General features: G+C 38.7%; 1 protein-coding gene across 2 annotated transcripts in view; it reads left to right on the forward strand.

The window, feature by feature from the left end:
• Window positions 1–2,428: 2,428 nt before the first annotated feature.
• Window positions 2,429–21,384, forward strand: part of esamb (endothelial cell adhesion molecule b) — a 120,218-nt gene continuing 101,262 nt past the window's right edge. The window contains exon 1 of one of the 2 annotated variants that reach the window (XM_057838473.1): window positions 2,429–2,847. In XM_057838473.1, the coding sequence (XP_057694456.1) occupies window positions 2,793–2,847 (55 nt within the window). In that variant the 5' untranslated portion in view covers window positions 2,429–2,792. The remainder of the gene's footprint in view (window positions 2,848–21,384) is intronic. The other variant, XM_057838474.1, reaches the window with a different exon arrangement.

The raw sequence follows: 21,384 nt of genomic DNA on the forward strand, positions 1-21,384 counted from the left end.
GTTTACTTTCACTTTCAATGTCTTCTTAAGAACACAGTCAACTGCGGCAGACAGTAGGCGTTTTGTGTTGGATATGTTCTGAAATAAATGATAAAAACCTGACGAAGCTGGCGATTTCTTTGGCGAATGTCATCACAATAATAAATGTCACTTTGACTTGTAAAGACTGACGAACGGAAGTTGGAGGAGGACCGTGGAGATGTATTGTTGAGCCAATTCACGGATGCGCACCCCACGCTCATATTTTTCTATAATTTGATCATCATTTCAACGGTAAGCGTCACCTTTTACCTTGTTCCACCACCTGTACCAACCTTTTTGAAACCTGTGTTGATTACTTTCACAAGAATATCCGCTGTGCATTTGTCTGGGGTTGCTGTCATCTCGTCGTATTTCGAGCATATCGTCGGATGTAGAAACAAATGGCGAGTCAAATTTTACGTCGGATGTCGAAAAGATCGTGTGTCGAAGCGATCGTATGTCGAGATACCACTGTACAGAAAAGTCAATTACATGCAATGACATTTTCAGCCACCGGGGGGGCTACGACCGCCCGGCCTCCCCTTAATCTCCGCATATGGCTGCCAGCTGTCATTGACGGCTCTGGAAGTATAATAGATTTGACAGGGAGGGGCGAATGAACGTGTTCATTCGGGCCCTCCCAATCAAAATGAAGTGGATGTCTATCGCCGTCAACGGCACCGAAAGGCGAGCATTAACAGCAAGTCCTCTCAGTTTAAATGAATTGGACGTCTATTGTTATAAACGGAATGCAATGAGTTAAATATTATAGGGGGAAAATTTCAACTTTAGAGTGTTACTTGTGACTATAATCAGTGTGTATTTATGTCTTGTTTATTTCAATTTAATTAATTTAGAATTTATTAACATTATATTTTAGGGCTGCAGCTATCGAATGTTTCAGTAGTCGATTAATCGATGAACCATTAGTTCGAATAATCGAAGAATCGGATATGGAACATGAAAAATTAAATTACCTGAGCTGAGCCTTAAACGGTATAAAAAATAAATAAATAAATGAGGATCTACGTATGTACAACAAAAGAACAATTGGCTAAACTTACATAGCTAAAGTCCGCTAGTTTAAAGGCTATAAAATGCTAACTTTTTTTTACAATGCTCTTAACAAATGGTTTAGACCAGGGGTGGGCAAACCGGTCCTCGAGGGCCGCAGTGGGTCCTGGTCTTTGTTCCAACTGATTCAGCACAGACAGTTTAACCAATGAGGTTTCAGTGTAAACAAGACGCACCTGACTGCAATCCACTGATTGCACTTGTAAGAAACCAGATTGGTGAAAGACTGTCCTCATGATGGGTATGAACAAAAACCCGCACCCACTGTGGCCCTTTGTGGAATAGTTTGCCCACCCCTGGTTTAGACTCATATTCCCACAAAAATAGGAACATGAAAAATTAAATTACCTGAGCTGAGCCTTAAACGGTATGAAAAAAATAAATAAATGAGGATCTATGTACAACAAAAGAACAATTGGCTAACTTATATAGCTAAAGTCCGCTAGTTTAAATGCTATATAATGCTAACTTTTTAAATTTTTTTTTTTACAATGCTCTTAACAAATGATTCAGACTCTTACTCCCACAAAAAATAGGCTAAAAATACTTATACACTAAATAATGAATGCATTAAAAAAAAATCTCAAACAAAAATGCAGCTTATGTTGGTCTTAACAGGGAGCACCTGGATTCAGCCATGTGAAATGAGGCAGACTAGAAGGCAATGTATCCAACCAAATCAATAAAACTAACAGCAATTACTTTCAAAATAAACCATTAAAATGCCACTTAAATAAAACGAATACTCGAAGCAGCAAAATTTAATTTGAATCTTTTTTTCCAATCGAATACTCGAGTTAATCGATTAATCGTTGCAGCACTATTATATATATATAACTATTTATAATCATGAAAATATTATCAAAATAGAATAATGATAACTAATTAAATATAATAATTGTAATTGCCAATATTTAGGTAACCAGAAATAGTCACTTGTACACCTAAAATTTTAAAATTTAAAGGGCTCAAGTGTCAGCTTGTGAATAGCTGTCCACTGTAGTGACTACTGTCCCTAAAAGGCTTGATTTGACAGTAAACCTTAACAGGTAGTGGCGATAAAAGGAAGAATCTGCTTAGTATGGAGGCCTCAGTTTGAATAAAGCAAATAAAGGTGTATTCTAAAGAAGGTTATGCATTCTTGACTGGTTATTTTTAGAACCTTTGCTTAATTGGGTAGCTTTGAGTTTGAACGCAACGCCGGGAAACATAATTGCTTTGAGGTTTTCAGAGGTCAAAAGTTGAACGTTTACTGTTGATGAGCTGCAGTAGCTTGAGTATGCTGCAGGGGGCGCCAGAGAGTCAATCAATCCATTTGGATGGGAGCCTACACCGCCACGCACACGCACACTTGCGGTCGCACTGGGATCTACTGCTGGCTGCACTTGTAGTAGAACTATCGTCAAGAAGAGGGACGAGTTGAAGGGGAAGCGAGGAGCTACAAGAACGTGGCTGCGCCCGGACGCGTCTGCGGAGCTTGTCGTCGCCGGTAAAGTGACGTTAGGCGGCGGTGGGATGCGTGCCATGTACGCCGTGGAGTGGAGGCTCGATAGCATCATGAGAGAAAGCTTTCTTTGGCATTTCTACACACGTCGCTTCTGTTGTGGCTTCCTCTGGAGTTACCTGAACAAGCGAGTCGGAGGTGTGTGAGTGCGTAGACAAGTTTGAAGAGGGTCCTGCTTGCTGGATGTGGCGCCATGGAAATGCACTCAAGACTTCGAGCCTTGGTGATCTTCTGGTGGATTGTTCAAGGTAAGAAATGCAATTACAAGTGAGAGCTTCTCGTTAAGCCTGCATAGATATTGAGGCTGAGCAAGGTCAAATGATTGTTTTTATTGTATGTAATTGCACGCTATAAAATCATACTTAATGGGCCCTAAGGGGAAATTCTTTCTTTTTTTTATTTTTTATTTTTTTAAAAATTATTATTATTATTTGCAATGATTTTACAACGTTACATAAAATAAAATATAATACAAAACATAATCAAGTACATATTTGCATATGTGGATGGAACATAAAAAAATGTATTCTTTTATTATGTACAATAGTACATGTTTACAGTGGTGGACATTCTGAAAATTTAAATAAACCTCCAGATATTCAAAGATATATATAGTACACATATTATATGCAGTTTAATTTTAGACATTTACATGAATAAAATATAATTACCTTCTTTCACAATGAATTGCTACATATTTACATAAGTAGAAGCAAAATGTTACACACACACAAAAATACAATTAATGTAATTTTCGGACAATGAGCCGCTACTGTTTTCCGCTGCTTTGAACCCTGCGGCTTATATTCCAATGTGGGTAATTTATGCATTTTTACAGGCTAATGAGCTGCACGCTTTTTTGTGTATAAAACCTAAAATACTATTTGGACACCTGCGGCTTAAATATGAACAAATACAGTTTTCTTGTCCAATATTTTGGGTGCCGGACTGACGGTTATAGGTTGGTTCATCTTCATGTAAAAAAACAAAAACAAAAACAGTATTTTACAATTTAATTTAATTTTTTAGTACTATAAATAAAATGTAGCAACATTTACAATTTAATGAAACAGATTAACACGATTAATAAATAACTAATGAGCAGGACCTTTAATACAATCAGAATATAAATAACATTTAACAATGTATAATTTAATGAAAAAAAATACATGTTTAGCGATGTTATAATAAAAACAGTCAATTTCAATATCAGTTTACTAAAATTAAGGAATACAACAAGAACAAAAATATTCTACAAATTTATTCAATCATTCATCTTCTATGCTGTGAGGGTGCTAGAGCTATGCCAGTTAACTGTCGGCAGTAGGTGGTTTACACCCTGAATTGGTTGCCAGCCAATCATAAGGAAGAAGTAGATAAACAACCATTCATGCACACACTTATACCGAGGCAGTGCCAAATCACCCTACCATGCATGTTTTTGGAATGTGGGAGGAAACCGGCGTACCTGGAGAAAACCCACACCGGTACAGGGAGAAAATTCAAACTCCACACAAGAAGGCCAGAGCCTGGGATTGAAGGCTTGATCTCAGAACTTTGAGGCGGACATGCTAACCAGACTTCGCCATGGCAACATGCGCATGCGCAATAGTCACATCGCAGGACGTGCAATTAAAGTTTTTTAAAAATTTGTTTTCACATGTTTACTTTTGTTTTACTTCATAAAAGCAGCAAGTGTGCTGATCCTGGATCCCTTTTATATATAGCAATCCTGGATGAAACGGCATTATATGAATTAGGGATGTCGCCGATCTGATCACGTGATCGGAAATCGAGCCGATCGCGCCATTTTTCAGAGGTTCAGAATCGGATTTTTAATTAAAAAAATATATTCATGTTTTTCTACTTCATGCTCGTACAGCGCCACAGCCTCTCGCCATCCCTCCTGCTAAGCAGTGTGACCAAAGAAGGAATCATATGAATTTTATGGAGAGTGATTAAAAGTATGACGTTAAAGTTAATGCAATGAAAAAAATGGGTGCACCTACATTTTGTACTTCTTCTTAAAGGGAATTTTCTGAATTTTAATCTTAATCTTCGAGTTAGCAAGGATTTAATTAATCGGAGAAATGGATTTCAACAAATTCCATGTAGTTTGTTAGTTATTTGTTGGTTTCAGGGCTCCAGAGTTGCTAAGCTAGCGTGAGTTAATGAGGCCGACTCAGCATGCCAACAAAAACAACATATGTTATGCACACATTAAAATGATCGTTGACCCATGCAATCAATAGTAATTGCTATGTTTTCAGAATAAAGTTATTAAAACTTACCATTGCATGTCAATATTTGCAGTATGAATAGCAACATGTGTAATCCAGAAGCTCTGCAGAGGAGCAGGGCGGAGTCATATCACATTGTTTTTTTTCATTGCTGACTTTTTATGTCGTAGCCAGCAGTAAGTAACCAATTTATATTGTTCGTGGTTCTTCATAAGCAATTTGTGGAAACTTTCCTTTGCCCATTTCTTCTGTCTGTTTCCACAGCCTGTAAATGCACATTTCACCATGTTGCCGGCCGTCAGTTAACTCAGTAGACTGATGTTGCATTCGAGGAAGGTGGGAATTTAGAGTTTCCAACCTCCGATCTGGGAAAAATATCATTGGAACACTTCCACTAGATCATTTACGAGAAGGCAGGTTTGCTGGAGGTCAAAATGTCTTTTTATGGCCAAAGTTAGGGCTGGGCGATATGGCCTTAAGTACGTATCACGATAAATTGAGCAGATTTACCTCGATAACGATAAATGACGATAAATTCGCCCAAGCAAACTGTTATATAATTTGAAAATTTGAATCAATGCATGGAATACAAATTAAGTTTCTCATTAAATTTATTTACCAGCTTTCAATTTAACAATTGCACATGCAGTCTAAATATTAAGTATTAAAAAAAAATCTTGTAAACAATAAGAATTCTTGTGTGAACATTTATAACAGCTTGTATGACTTGAAAAATATCATCACTTGAATTTCATTAAATTCATTCCGCATTGTTATACACTAGATAGTGGCATACGTTTAGATATTTAGAATAGATACAAATACGACACATCCACCCGCCCCCCAGAAATTATACTTAATTAAAAAATAAAATGTTTCACAAACCTTTCCTTTCTTTCATTCGGCTCAATTATTTACATCTTATGATTTCGGAAATCCTTACAGTATGCAATAAATAATATTCCTGTTCCCAAGCACTGTGCTTACTGTACTGTAATTTTTACAAAAAATAAACAATACATAGTTACTCCCCGTCATCTAGGACGAGCCACTTACAAGACTAGCACTGTCGTGTATTACAAATACTGCTTTGAACACATCTTCACAGACAAAAGCAATGACACAGGCTTAAAGAGGTCAACTTTAATTGTGTAAATCACACTTAATAACGACACGATCTCCTGGTTGAAATAGACGACATCCACTTAATTCTATTGAAGATATGTAATGCTGAGGCAATTTGTCAACTTTACTTTTAAAAAGAAACGTGCACTGTTTATCCAGTAGATGGGGCTCTTGCAGTGTGTCAAACAGTGATTCAATTTAGGGCAATTGTCTTAAAAGTGGTTCATTGTTTCAGAAAGCCTCGGTTTTTCCATCCCTATCTGGAACCCGTCAAAAGTTTACTTAATGTCGGGTGAAAGTTTGGCGAAGCTAACTTACGCCCGACTTCATCCCGTTTACTTGTAGCGTTAGCCGCTAGCGTTAGCTGCTAGCGTTAGCCTACCGGGCTTCTGTTTGATTGGCTTCCTGACAACCATGTGACTCCAAACGTAAGCACACTGTCTGCTTTCTTAAAGGGGAATGAACATAGCCGAACAACACAGAGTCAAAGCGGGATGAAAAGACTATATTTTCTTCTTTTATTAAATTACCGAATTTACCGACATGGTCAAAATTACGTCGGTCATCGTGAAGAATTTCGGTAACGGTAAATTTTCGGTTTACCGCCCTGCTCTAGCCAAAGTAAAAAACAACTTTTCGTGATCAGCCATCTTTGCTGTTTATATTTGCTTGGAACGCCTTGAGGTCGCAACTGGTACCATCTGAGCGGGATAAGTCCAGCTTCCTACCTTCCTTGAATGCATCGTAAGCACGAGTGGCCGAAGCAGTCCTCTCTATTGTGGTCGTATTACGCATCTAAAAAAAATGGTCCTGAATGAAATGAATTACGGCACTTTTTTAATGACATTGTTTTGGCCGCATGGGTGTTTTGGAACAATAATCTGCATTTTGAATTTATTTGACTTTGTTGGATCTGTTTGTAGATCTGTACTGTGTTTTACTGGCATGCTAAGTTGGTCCTATTGACTCGCGCGAGCTTAGCCACTTCGGAGCCCTGAAGCTATCAAGCAACTTACAAACTGCACAGAATTTGTTGAAATCAACTCCAACAACTAATTAAACCCCTGCTAACTTGAAGATTAAGCCTAATGTTGAAAATTCTGAACTACGCTACCTTAAGAAAAAAGTTAGGTTCAACCAGTGCAACCAATGCAAAAAGTAAGTGTGGAGCCTTTGCAATACATATCGCAATGTTAAGTTTTTCTAATATCGTTCAGGCCTATCCCGAACAAAGCTATTCAAGTTATCTGGTGAAAATTCTTCTAGTTTAATATTGTAATATAATATCGCAATACTGTATATCACAACCCCCCAAAACTTTCAACAATTTCTCTATTCTTCGGGCTTTTGAAAGGATCGGTCATTTCTATATTTGTTTTCTCACCCCTCTGACTGTTGGTGACTAGAGGCGTGCGAAATTTCCGATTCTTAGATTATTCAAGATTCGGCCGTGGAAGATGCGAGAACGATTCACAAACATCCAGATTTGGATTATTGATTTATACCATGTAAAGCAGAACTAAAACATAGTCAGCGCGGTATTCAGGACACAATGAGGAATGGACCAAGAGTAAATATCATTTTCTGCTCATGCCGCTAGATAAAAAAACAATAATACCTGACTGCTGCCGACAGCTGCTTAAAACAACGCCCAGTTGCTAATTGCTACAAACATACGGCTACATACGGCTACGTTAGATATCACATATATGTAGAACTAAATGCGAAATGACACACGACAGCGGCGTTCGAACATGTAAAGAGAACAAGATGTGAAATGACAGACTTGCCGTTTAGTAGTTGCCGCGTTAGTAAACAGCCGCCATCTTAAAGCAGTAGTTTTCTCTAGAAGGCTCTGCTGTAGTGCACCTAATTACCTTTTTATCTAAAATACTCCTAAATCGGCAAAATACTGACTTGAATCTATCTTTAAATGAGGAAACAGTTTCAAAACTTTGACATGTCGAAAGTAGACGGAAGGGAAAATATGGAATAACGAGAGCAATTTCAACAACTTTAACAGTTGACTCACATCATTGAAATAACTGAATGTACTTTAAAGCTGCTGATTCAGAATGGGGACTTGAGTATAGTATTTTTATTTACTGTTTTTAACTGTTAAATTGATACAGAAATATTACAGTAGTTTGGTCTCGCCTGTGAGGATTTTTGAACAATTTTGGAACTAATGTACAAAACATTAAATGCGGGGTTGGATAACATAAACAATCGATTTCTAATCGAATCAGAGCCTCTGAATCTTAATTGTAATCGAATCGTCAGGTGCCCAAAGATTCCCACCTCTTTTGGTGACCCCAATTTTGATCTACTCTTCGGAAAACATCTCTTGAGAAACTTGTTCCCTAAGCATGTTTTGAAAAATTATATTTTCAAGTAATAATACAGATAAAGGTAAAAAAAAAAAAAAAAAAGTGGATTTACTCTTTTAATTTGTTGGCTGCTATTGACTGTGATGGATGTACAATACATTTGAACTCTGAGGGGCTGGTAGTGAATGAGTGGGGCTTATAATTGAATGTATGGTATGCAATTGCCACTGCTTGGCTGATTCCTATATTTATATGGAATCTTAAAGGTACACTCACTTCCACTCTTTGGAAAGTCAAATGAAGGAACAGGCGTGCTGACAAGTCATAAAATATGTTTTTTTTTATATTTTTTATTGCGCTGAATTCCACTGCGATTGTGCCGCCTGTGTTTTGAAGCAGGGGGTCCTGCTTTTAAGCACACAGCAGAGAAGCACTTCTACATCTTAAGAGGGCATAATGTTGTCTTGGCACGCTTGAACGCTCCAAAAAATGAATTTCAACGACGTCGAACCATGTTGCTTTATCGTCCCTGGTGAGCTGGGGAATGACATAAAAGCAGAGATTTACCTGAAAGAAAGAAGGAGACATGCTCACATAATGACTTATTTATTATGAAGGGCACACAGGCAGACAATGGATGCACTGATATTATCTGATGAGGTTTTAACTTAAGAGTTAATCGTGGCTGTTTTAAAAGTGGTATTTAGCCGACCAAAGTGATATTGTCTCACCAAGCGAATGCAAACGTTTGCACGCATTAAATATGATTAATTTCCCCTCTTTCTCCAAAGTAGCTCATACTGTGTATAATTCAGGCGCTTCTCAGAGAAGCCCCGAAGGCTCCTCAAACTTGTGAGTCAAGTGAGCACTGCATCATTTTTGCTTTGCTCTCTTGTTGAACATTCAAATTTAGTGAAGCACCAGCGGTGGATGACGGTATGATAACCTTGAGCAAAAATATTGTGGGTTTACAGTAACACGTTATTGCAATTGCAGTTTTGAAATTTTAAATGTCTGAGTAAATAACTTTTTTCCCATTGAATGCGCTGTGTAGGAACATTGGTAAACACATAAAAGAGTAGAAAAAATAGAAATGATCTAAGAATGGACGATGATGGCCAACATTATAATCATGAGTTTTGCGATCAATATTGTCACGGTGTATCCTCGTAATATGTTGGATTTTTTTTAAGTCTATTTGTTTGTCAGAAATTGGATAACTTTTGGGGATTTAACCATTAATTCAACTGAATACTCAATGTCGTAGTTTGAAGTATTTTAACAAAAAGTTAACTTTAAATACTGTAAATTCCTTTAGTGATACTAAAAGTAGCACTGAGAATGAACATAAGCTGCATTCTTTTGGCACACCCCCTGCTCTCGTGATGGAAGGCCACCCTCAGTTTACATGATGGACTCCTTTTTCACAGACCAGAGGCCAATCCTGCTTGACAGCAACTTTCCAAATAAAAAATACTGACATCCGTATCTAATAAGCCAAAAAACACATCTTTTGCCATCGGCCTGGTCTAGCTGATTAACTTTATTCGGACTGTGGACATGTTTGAGATGTTTAATACCCATTCAGACCTTCGATTATATTTCAGTATGTGCCACATGACTGATAGCTGAAGTGGGGTAAGGACGCTGACAAGGTGACACTAGCCTGCAGTCCTGAATGTATCATTAACACATTTTCCTCATAGTGACACCATTCTTTTTTGGATGGTGCTGTTACAATGTCCTCATCTGAGCTGCTAGGCTGTAGCGGGGACCTCGTGTTTTCCCACCCGGTGGAATCACATCACATCATCATTGAGGGTCACCTCATCTCATCTTGTAGGGCTTCATTAGCTTAAATCAAAATGAGGCCAGTGTCAAAACAAACCGTGTTCCCACCAGGGTGCTGCATGACATCACTATTTCCATTTCTCTGTGATATGATAACCCGTTCACATTGGTTGCCATTGATGGTGATGCAAGCTCAATCCATTTTAATTCCACTCAGTTAAAGGTAAAGACAACACCTTTTATCATGGCCATCCTAGCGGAAAGAATCTTGTTTAATGAATTGAAAAACAAACAGAATTTTTCCAAGAAAAACATCAAGCCAGTATGCCAAGTGGCAGCCCGACATGAGGGAAGCATTTTTTTGGTTAATCAAATGCTTGGATCCCAGATTTCCTGCCCTTTTTCATGACGCCATTGATACTCATGATCAAATGCACCTTTGCTGGAATTTATCAGATGTATGTGCTATGTATAATAGACATCACAAGACGTCTGCCTTTCTAAACAGCGTCATTTTTTGTGTTTAAACATTATTTTCTCAATGAGCAGAAGTCTAAAAAATTTAGAATTTGCATATTTAAATCCTTTGAGCAACTGTCTTTCACATGAAGATCATTAATGCAAGGTGTTGTCTCTGCTTTTTTCAATGAATTGGGCAGCCAAAGCGTTGACATAGGACAGGGTGAGTAAAAAATCATCACAAATAAACGTTTACTTAAAATGGTCTCTAAATATATGTTCAAAAACTCCCTGGTGTCATGCTGCACACCACTCCTGGCCCGGGGGCGGGTTGGGGGGGTTGCGCATCCGTCCCCTTGGTCTGTCTCCGGCCCTGTCCGCCTCTCCGGACCACGGCGGCTGCTGCTGCCCTCTTGTCGGCGGGGTCGGCGGCGGGGCCGGCAGCGGGGCCTCTTGGGGCCCATTGGGCCTTCGGTGGGGCTTGGTGACCTTTGCTGATGGGGTGGATATCCCCTTGGCCTCCGGCGCTTCGTATATTGAAATTATCCTTTGCTGCTTTGTTTTCTGTAGATGTTTTTTATGTTTCAAGCTAATTTGCATTGTTTACAACCTGATGTTTCATTTTTAAGCATTTATTTATTTTTTGTCATGTTTTGACTTCATAGGACAACCTGCTTGAATCCTATGATTGGTAGGACAACCTGCTTAAAGCCTATGATGGGTAGGCCAAGGGAAAATGTGTAAAATGTTATAATCCACTTTGTAATGATGGATAAGTAAAATGAAAATGAAAATTTTCCCATAAAGCTTACCATATCCCCCAAGCACCGTGTTTAACGTTTTACAATAAAATAAACAATGTGTTGTTTGTGCACAGAGTTTTGACTTGTACGCATCTAAGTTCAGCACTTTGTTGTGGTTGCGGTTATTCTCAAAGTGCTAGTAAAATATTGTTGAGTTAGTGAACCTATAGGGTTGTCATTGCACTGCGATGTTACATGAAACCTAGATAAAGCTGGCCAAGAATTGGCTTTGTCCTTTAAAATATTTACCCCGATGTGTTCCATGATTATACGGATCATGTAGGGAATTATCTCACTTGTCATTGGCACCCTGTACTTTCCGCCACCTCTGCAGTCTATAAGTCCTAGTAAGTGACATTTAAATGTAACATGATGCCCATTCTTTTTCTCTGTTGGCAGCACAATCTCATGTAGGGACGATAGTGCAGTGCCGTACATCATTGTTGTCACATTATTGAGCCCAGTCCATCTTGGCTTCAGAATAGTGAATTACCACGCCAACCCACCTGACGCCATGCATGACTGCATTTGTTAGGCTGACACATACCTTAGTGTGGGTGTTCCACAGGGCAGCCTAATTGACCATATGCACATGCACACTCGCACAGGCTCCTGCAGAGGTTAGGAGATGCTGCTTGCAATCAGAAAATGCAAATAACTCTAAAGTAGGCCAGATTATTTGGTAACCTCACAATTTAGAATTGAATTAAGACATTGTCGTGTATGAAGACAAGCCAGACCAAGTTAGCGATTTACAAAAGCTTCAAATGCGTGAAGAGCTAAAGAATTAATTCTTATTTTAATTCTGGTTATTGATTTTTGTGATACCATGACAGAGCTGTGACTGTAGTATTGTCAAGTTACTGTAGAACCAATAAAACAATATTTCCAAAAGGAAATGTTTTTTTTTTTCTAAATTGTCGACATCGCACCACAGAAAAGCCTAAAATCAATCCTGAGTAATTTGTTCCTTTTTCAATTGCATAAATGTTCCAGAGCTATTTATTCATGTCAAGTACATGCAGACCAAGTAAAAGGTCCCTGGATTAGTGGAAAAGGATCATTACGACGTAGAAATGGTCTGAGTGCTAGAATGACTCATGTTTCAATTACATACAGAAAATTAACTCTATCAAAAAGATGTTAAAAATAAATAATAGAATGTGCAAACTATGACCGCCCAGCTCGCTTGTTAAACGTCTCATCAGCCCAGAGACACGAAAAACACAACTGAAGAGCACATACTGTATGCCCACTCCTGTCTAACTACAGCCAACAGTAAATCCACAATTACTTAATCTAATAAATCAATCCTGAGACAAAGAATAGGAAATCGGACTCTGAGGGTCGATGCACATACATTCCTAGAATATACCAACCAAATTCAATTTTGAGTAGTCCACGAATAACCGAGTAGTGGCAATTTTAGTTTGTGTCTTCACCAAAAACGTGTGAGTGAGAACTTAAAGTGCGTACGACAGGAAAAAAAAAAAGTCTTAAATAGCATTATTATGTGAATTAGAATCATATTTTGAGACGATTTGACTATATACAACAATTTAGCAAAGTGCAGATGACGAGAAATTAGTCTTTTAATCTGCCGTTATAGGGCTCTAGCGTCCCCAACAGGTGGATTAGGTCAGCGGGAGAATGGGCTCATCGGTTTTACCATTCGGACAAACCGGCCAACGTCGGAGGAGCGTGTAGCTGCCAAATGGTTAACACGAATATGGCAAAATAATGCTTTACTACACGGCGAAGTCGTAAACAGCAAGAGACTCATAGGAGGGCGGCTGCAGTTGTTATGCAGCTAATATGACAATATGTGTATGAGGAGAGCTTTTTACATTCACATTCATGATAAAATGTAAGTAGTCCTTTATTTAAAGAAAGTTTGTAGTGTTTACACATCTGAAGTTGCTCACAGTGGTCCACAGTGTGCTCAGAGAGGTTGTGTGTCTGCTCAGACACATGAAAAATTTGAGGGAACATTGCTTACACGCCTCTCCCTCCTACAGCAAGATGTTTCTGCAGCCGTTTGGCTGGCGTGGTTCGAAAAATAAATCCGCAAAATCAGCTGAATCCTTAGTCCTTCTCATACAACAGTACGGCTGTATAGTGAAGACGACACCTTCTGCCGTACACGTCACAGCGCCCTCTTCCTCAATGCAAGACCGAAGCCGAAAGTATGTCATTTTCGTAGCGCGGGATTAAAAAAATTGAATAAAATATATCGATCGCTTCTTCACACATCCAAGTGGTCAATTTCATTCAGGAGCATAAAATACTGCGTGTATTATGAAATAAACATGCTTTTTCATGTCAGAGGCACTTTAAGACCTCCTTCCGGGCGGTCTTAAAAGATAAGGGCTAGCCACACAGGCATATTAACCTCTCGCTCTGAAAAATTAAAGCTTTTGGCTACACCAAATATTAGAGGCGTGCGAAATTTCCGATTCTTAGATTATTCGCGATTCGGCCGTGGAAGATTCGACGATTCACAAACATCCAAATTCCGATTATTGAATTATACCAGGTAAAGCGGAATTAAAACACAGTCAGTGCGGTCTTCGGGACGCAATGAGGAACGGACCGAGAGTAAATATCATGTTCAACTCATGCCGCTAGATAAAAAAAAAAACAATAATACCTGACTGCAGCCGTCAGCTGCTACAAACAGCGCCCAGTTGCTAGTTGCTACAAACATACGGCAACATAGGGCTATGGTAGACATAACTTATCTAGAACTAGATGTGAAATGACAGCCGACGGCCATGTTAGATCATATACCAAGAACTAGATGCGAAATGACAGACTTTCCTGACTAGTAAACAGGCACCATCTTAAAGCAGTAGACTTCTCGAGAAGGCTCTTGTAGCGAACCTAATTACTTTTTTATCTTAAAAAAAAAACCAAATCGGCAAAATCTTGACTTGAATCTATCTTTAAATGATGAAACATTTTTAAAACTTTCACGTTGAAAGTAGACAGAAGGGAAATTATGGAATAACGGGAGCAATTTTAACAACTTTAACGGTTGATTCAAAACATTAAATTAATTTGAAGTTTAAAGCTGCCGATACAGAATGGGGACTTGAGTATTTTATTCACTGTTTTTAACGGTTAACTTGATACTGAAATACTAGTTTGTTTAGCCTGAGAGGATTTTTGAACAATTTTGGAACTAGTGTACAAAAAATTAAAAGCGGGGGTGGAGGGTGGTGGGGGTTGTGGTGCATCAGTAATCGATTTATAATCGAATCGGAGCCTCTGCCATTTTAATGATGAAATAAGCACACCCGTACAAGGTTCTGAAACGACGTATTCATTTCACTCGGATTAAAATGATTAAAAAAAAAAAAAAAAACACCAACAACAACAAACTTTATTCTTTTTTTGTAGAGGGATGTTCCCACACACAGTACTTGATGTCACCTGGATATGGAAACGGCAGCTTAGTTAGTGACAGCAACCATTGTTGGAGGAGACATGTGTTTATTGGAGATCATGTGGCTTTGAGAAGGTGGTCAAAGCAAGGATTTTGATGATTATCAGCAGTGGCACGGCACAGCTTGTCTCGTAAACGCCATTTGAGGAGATGCAGTTTTGAAAAAGTCTTTGTCACAGTCTGTTGGTTTGCTTCTGCTCTGCACTCACAAACGTAATACGATTACATTTTGGCCGTAAACATCGTATTCGATGCCCATTAGTTTGTGCTTGCATCCCCCCAGCCCTCCATCAGACCTCACCACCACCACTGCCGCCGCCGACTCGGAGGCGAATGTGACTCAAACTGCCGCCATCATTATATTCACACACCAATCAGCATTTTGAGATGGCGAATCGCTCGCTTTGATGTTCGCTACAGTACACCGCATTAGCCATTTTGCTATCTGCGGCCCACACGTTATCTAACTGGCCTACAATGCTAATCAGCCAAGAGAATCTTAAGCAAGCGAGGGGCCACCAAAGCAAAAAATACGCAGCAAGAAAATGAAGGGGAGGCATCACGTGCACGTATCTCAACCAACTTCCCCTAGAGGACTTGCAATACATGTACTGGTTAAATTGGTTTCAAGAGTTAAAAAAACACATTTAGATTGTACCTCACAGTTACTCAAATCAGTCTGAATTTCTTATAGTGGCCTCACCCAGGAAGACAACTACCACTGAAATGTGTTTTATGGACCCCCAAAGTCTATGCAAGAAAGGGAGAAATAATCAAAGATAACCCTTAATGTAAATTAACTTTCATTTTTGCAAAGACCTAAAAACAAAGTTACATGCAAACTAGAGCCACAACTAATGATTATTTTTATAACCGATTAATCCGACGATTAATTAATCAGTTAAATGTGACTTTTTTCAATTACCTTCACAATTTAACTTTAGGTTGTTTTAGGCATGTTGTTAGTCGCAATAAAGACAAAATAAATGACTATTTCATTCAAAAATCATGTTTTTCTACAGCTTCCAGACTGAACTGTACTGTAGTGTACAACTCTACTGTTTTCAGTACATTAAAATTGTTAAGGTTTTTAAGAAAGGATCTGAGTATAAAAATTAAAAACAATTTCTCAGTACACAAATTAGACAGTCCTGTTTATTCAAAAAAAAAAAAAAAAAAGTCCTGCTGATTGACATTTCTTTCTTTCTTGTGTCAATAATTCATTTATTTTCTTTAAACGAACTAAACAACAAAATTGAATAAGGAGGAGGCAGACTGTAATGAACCAGTTTTCTTGATCAAACAGTTATTCATAAATACAATCCAAATTGAATTTCAAAGCACACTCTCTTGTATGAAAATTTACAGTTTGAGTTTGTGTTGAACGCATATTCCAAGCCAGGCCCAACCCAATCCGGTCCTCGAGAGCCGCAGTGGGTTCTGGTCTTTGTTCCAACTGGTCCAGCACAGACAGTTTAACCAATGAGGTTTCAGCAGAAACAAGAAGCACCATACTCCAATCAACTGATTGCACTTGTAAGACCCCAGATTGGTGAAAAGGTATCCTCTTGATGGGTTGCAGCAAAAACCCGCACCGACAGTAACCCTTTGTGAAATAGCTTGCTCACCGCTGCTCTAAGTTGTTATATGAATCGGTTTATGGGTGTGGTTTCTTTATAAAAAGAAATAAGACAACGTCATTATCTAACAATAACTCAAGTGCTAATACGCTTCTCCAAAACACAATACAAACTGATACTTAAGACACTGATTAGCATAATTGCTAACTAGTTTAGCGCTCCATGCTAAGTAGTAACGTCTCATCAACAAAGAATACAAACAATACAATTGGCTTCATTTATTCACCTCTGATGGAGGCATATTGGGTCTCACAACACAAAAGACAATCTAACTTTCAACACTTCGTAATATTATTGATTCATCAACCAAACAGGAGGTGCAGCAGTGAACTCTCTCTTGCTCTAATCCAGTGCTTCTCAATTATTTTCTTTTACGCCCCCCCCATGAAGACGAGAACGTTTCGCGCCTCCCCAAGTCTCTGCCGAAACTGTAAATAGTAACATTTGTCTCTAAAATGATTATTATACTGTAAGTACACCTCTGCATAACATTGTCCTTTTTTATATTAAAGGAAGAAAAGTAATATAAAACAATTTAGAATAAAGTATAATTTTATATCATTGTTTTTTCTGTAACAGAAAAAGTTAAGCCTGAATAAAAAAAAGTCATATCCAAATGTAAAAATACACTCAAGCTACATTTTCTGACCATTTGATACTGAAAAAAAAAAAAAAAACTTAATAAAATCAGTCAATAATAATAAAATCAAATTAAACGACAGTGTCATTGGACAGAGGGACAGTTTTTTTATTTTTACTACAGGCTCCTTTGCTATTGTGTGGGGTTATTTTGCACTGAGCATGCTAATAGTACATGCTGGTCTAACGCTGTAACATTGACAAAGAGGGACGATTGCTGGCAACATTCGGCATGTTTTCACTGAAATACAATCAAGGGTCTTATCAATGTGATCGGGGTCTAATGTCAACTTAATTGATTTGGCTTCCCGCTGTCTGATGCAAACACTTTTAGACACAGTAAACAGACTGGTCTCTCCTCGTCTCCTACTGTATTCTTTTCTGTATGCTCTAATTCTGTTCAAAAATACTGCACACACTCTGAACATTAGAGCGCCACTGCCACCTACTGAGTGGGTGTGCAAGTACACTTTATTCTCGTACGGCAAAAAAGTATGTTTCCCCGAAGTCACATGCTCCACCCCCGGCATGGCACTGCGTGCCCCTGGGGGGGGGGGGGGGGGGGGCGTGCCCCACTATTTAAAAAGAACTGCTCTAATCACAGGTGTCCGCGTGCAGCCTCACATTGCACACAAACAAGGACCCAAACGGGACTGCTCATAGCTGCTGGAAAAAAAAAATCGATGATCAAATTCATTGGCAACTAATTTATGGATAGATTTTAATCAATTAGTTGTTGCAGCCTTACTGCAAACATTTTGCAATTCCGATACATATTCTCAAAAAAGTATCTTAAATCATAAATAGTTTCGGTCTAATACATAAAATGAAAAAACACAAGCAATTGGTGAGAAGACAAAAACAGGATCAGAGAGTAAATGAAGCAACCCAAAAGTGGCAGAAGTTGAAATTTGACTCACAAATTTGCACCACAAAACACCACGGGTTTGAGCAAAATGAGAAATTCTTCTTTATTAAGGTATTAATGCTGAATCTGTTATTCTGTATTATTGTGGTTGCACTATATGTTATTAGTGCTGCAACGATTAATCAATTAACTCGAGTATTCGATTAGAAAAAAAATATTCGAATTAAATTTTGTTGCTTCGAGTATTCGTTTAAATAAAGTGGTGTTGTAATGGTTTATTTTGAAAGTGTTGCATTTAGTTTTATTGATGAGGGTGGATACACTGCCCTCCAGTCTGCCTCTTTTCACATGGCTGAATCCAACTCCTCCCTGTTAAGACTAACGTAAGCTAAGTTTGTTTGAGCTAATTAGTTTTTAATGCATTCTTAATCTAGTTTATAGGTATATTTAACCGTTTTTTGTGGGAATATGTATCTGAACCATTTGTTAAGAGCATTGTAAAAAAAAAATTTTTTTTAAACCTAGCATTTTATAGCATTTAAAGTGCCTGTGACACGAAAAATCATGTTTATTTCATAATACATGCGGTATTTTATGCCCCTGAATGATATGGACCGCTTGGATGTGTGTGGAAGTGATCGCTATTTTTATTTAGTTTTTTGAATCCCGCGCCATGAAAATGAGTGACTTCCGGCTTCGGTCTTGCATTGAGGAGGAGGGCGCTGTGACGTGTACGGTAGAAGACGTCCTCTTCACGCTACAGTGTACTGTTGTGTATGAGGACGAAGGATTCAGCTGATTTTGCAGATTAATACGTTTATTTTTCGCATTACGCCAGCCAAACAGCTGCAGAAAAATCATTCCGTATGAGGGAGAGGCGTATGCGCCTTTTTGGAGTTTCAAAAGGTTCCCATTCACCGTGGATATTGGCCAAGCCCTATTACTGTAGCACCATTGGACTTACGAGGAAGTGAGTAAACATCTTGTTTTGTATTATGTCAAATACGAATACAGCGATTACAAAGTAAACACTACAAACTTCCTTTAAGTAAAGGACTACTTACGTTTGATCATTGATAGGCATGTAAAAAGCTCTCCTAATGCTCATTAGCAGCAGCACGTTAGCTGCACAACAACTCCAGCCACCCTCCTCCGGGGAACGAACTGTAAATTGCTCTCCGCCAGACGGTTTGCCGATCCGCGAAGACAATCGACAACCGGGTCGTCATGTCAAATAATCCAGGCTAGTTATGTGTGATTTTCCGCTTCGAAGACTTTGAAACATCACTCGGTTCGGGTTAGCATGTCGGCTAGCTGTCACGCCTTCTGGTTTGTTTTAATTCGTCCAAGCCGGGGAAGGGAAATGACATATGTCCGATTTAGGTGTCATAAAATATCGTTCGGGAGGTGCGACAGTAAAGGTGAAGTCGACAGTTTTGACCATTATGGAGTAATTTTGCCATGTCGTCCTGAATAAATGCATTTTTATTATTTCATATTCCATTCAGCACAAGACTGTTATTTGTCATGACCATGCCATTTATTTAGCAATTGGGGAAAATACTTGGATAAAAAGAATATCCTGTAAAAATATTGAAGTAAAGAGACAGAAACAATGACATTTTGCCGCTCTCTTCGTCGCGTTTTCCTCGTTGTGAATAGTTCCCCCTTGACGGGCTGACTGGTCCTTCTCAAGCCATTTATATAGCTATTGGGGAAAAATACTTGGATAAAAAGAATATCCTGTAAAAATATTGGAGTAGAGAGACTGAAACAATGACATATTGCGGCTCTCTTCGTCGCGTTTTCCTCGTTCTGAATAATTCCCCCTCAATTGGCTGAATAGTAAAACCGATGAGCCCAGTGTACTGCTGGCGTCATCCACCTGTTGGGGACGCTAAAGCCCTATAGACCCTACCCACCGACGTCACAAAACCACGTGCTCGCTGTATGGTTCTGCCCACTTGTCCGTCATTTTGTCTCTGTATTAGCATTGGTTTCAATTGATCGAGGAATTTAAAATGCATTTCATGGAAGACCCGGTGCTTTCTGATGCCGTAAACTCACTGGATGTGTTGCATAAAAGGCGTTATGTGGAAAAGCTTCGTTCTATACAGGCGCCAGATCCATATTTAATGCCCAAATCGATGTTTTTCGACCCACTGTCTTCGCCCTGTCTGCCTGACATCTGCTACGCTGATATTTACAATTATCTTGTCCACACAAAATCAGCCTATTCTCACGAAAATTTGAAAAATTTCAAGAGCTTGGAGGCTTATAAATACTTCGTTGCTGGTTGGGTGAAACAGGTCCTCGTCCACGAAAATTCGGCAGGAAACTATCTTGTGCTTGGAAAGGTGAGTTACGAAATTTTCAATTCAAAATCTTTTGTTATTGCTAACATCCACTGTCAAGTCTAATGTATTTCATGTCGTTTGTCAATGGAGTTAAGGCTTTTAATGTTTATATGGTTTAGCGATAGCACTCTCACTACATACATACGTGTATGTTGTCGGCGATTAGCCTAGCAATGATCTTAATTGTGGTTATTTGTCAGCCCAAAACCCTCTAAGTATATCTTAAATGCATCTTACCGGATATAAAATGACTACTACATAGTCTGTGGTGATTTTTTGGTGCCCAGTTTTCACGTCGAATTGCAGCCGTCCATTTCGCTCTCCTCTTTGGATCCCTCGGAATACGGTAAAACTTCAAGTCTCTCCTTCCATCTTCTCTGTTAGTGCAACCAACAGCCACACACGCCTTCACCATTTTGATTATTAATGTTAAGGAGCAGAAAAACACGCCGTAAATAGGAGGAATGTACGTAGCCGTAACAGGTTAACACTATGTTTTGACGGACAATTGGGCGGTACCATTCAGGAGAGCGGAGTTGTGACGTCACGTGGGTAGGGTCTATAATGGTAGGCGTGGCTAACCGGCAGATTAAAAGACTAATTTCTCGTCATCTGTGCTTTGCTAAATTGTTGTATATAGTCGAATCTTCTCAAAATATGATTCTAATTCACATAATAATGCCATTTAAGGCTTTTTTTCTCGTGTCGTATGCTCTTTAAGCAAGTGGACTTTTTCTATATAAGTTAGGCAATTGTTCTTTAGTTGAACATAGTTCCTCATAATTTATTTATTTATTTTTTTTAATTATATCTTTTGAGACTCAGCTCAGGTATTTTAATTTTTCATGTTCCATATCCGATCACTCGATTATTCGAACTAACTAGTTCATCGATTAATGGACTACTAAAATATTCGATAGCTGCAGCCCTATATGTAATACAGTACAGTACTTTATATTTTGGTTACCTCTGGTTACCATCTTCTGTGTATGCTGGCAGAAGTAAGGATGTTTTAAACTGGTTGTCATGCAGTAGGCTGAGGTATGATCATTGTTTGAATGCCTTCATTTGTGCATAAATGCATT

This window comes from Corythoichthys intestinalis, chromosome 6 (genome assembly GCF_030265065.1).
Source record: "Corythoichthys intestinalis isolate RoL2023-P3 chromosome 6, ASM3026506v1, whole genome shotgun sequence".
NCBI classification, from domain to species: domain Eukaryota; kingdom Metazoa; phylum Chordata; class Actinopteri; order Syngnathiformes; family Syngnathidae; genus Corythoichthys; species Corythoichthys intestinalis.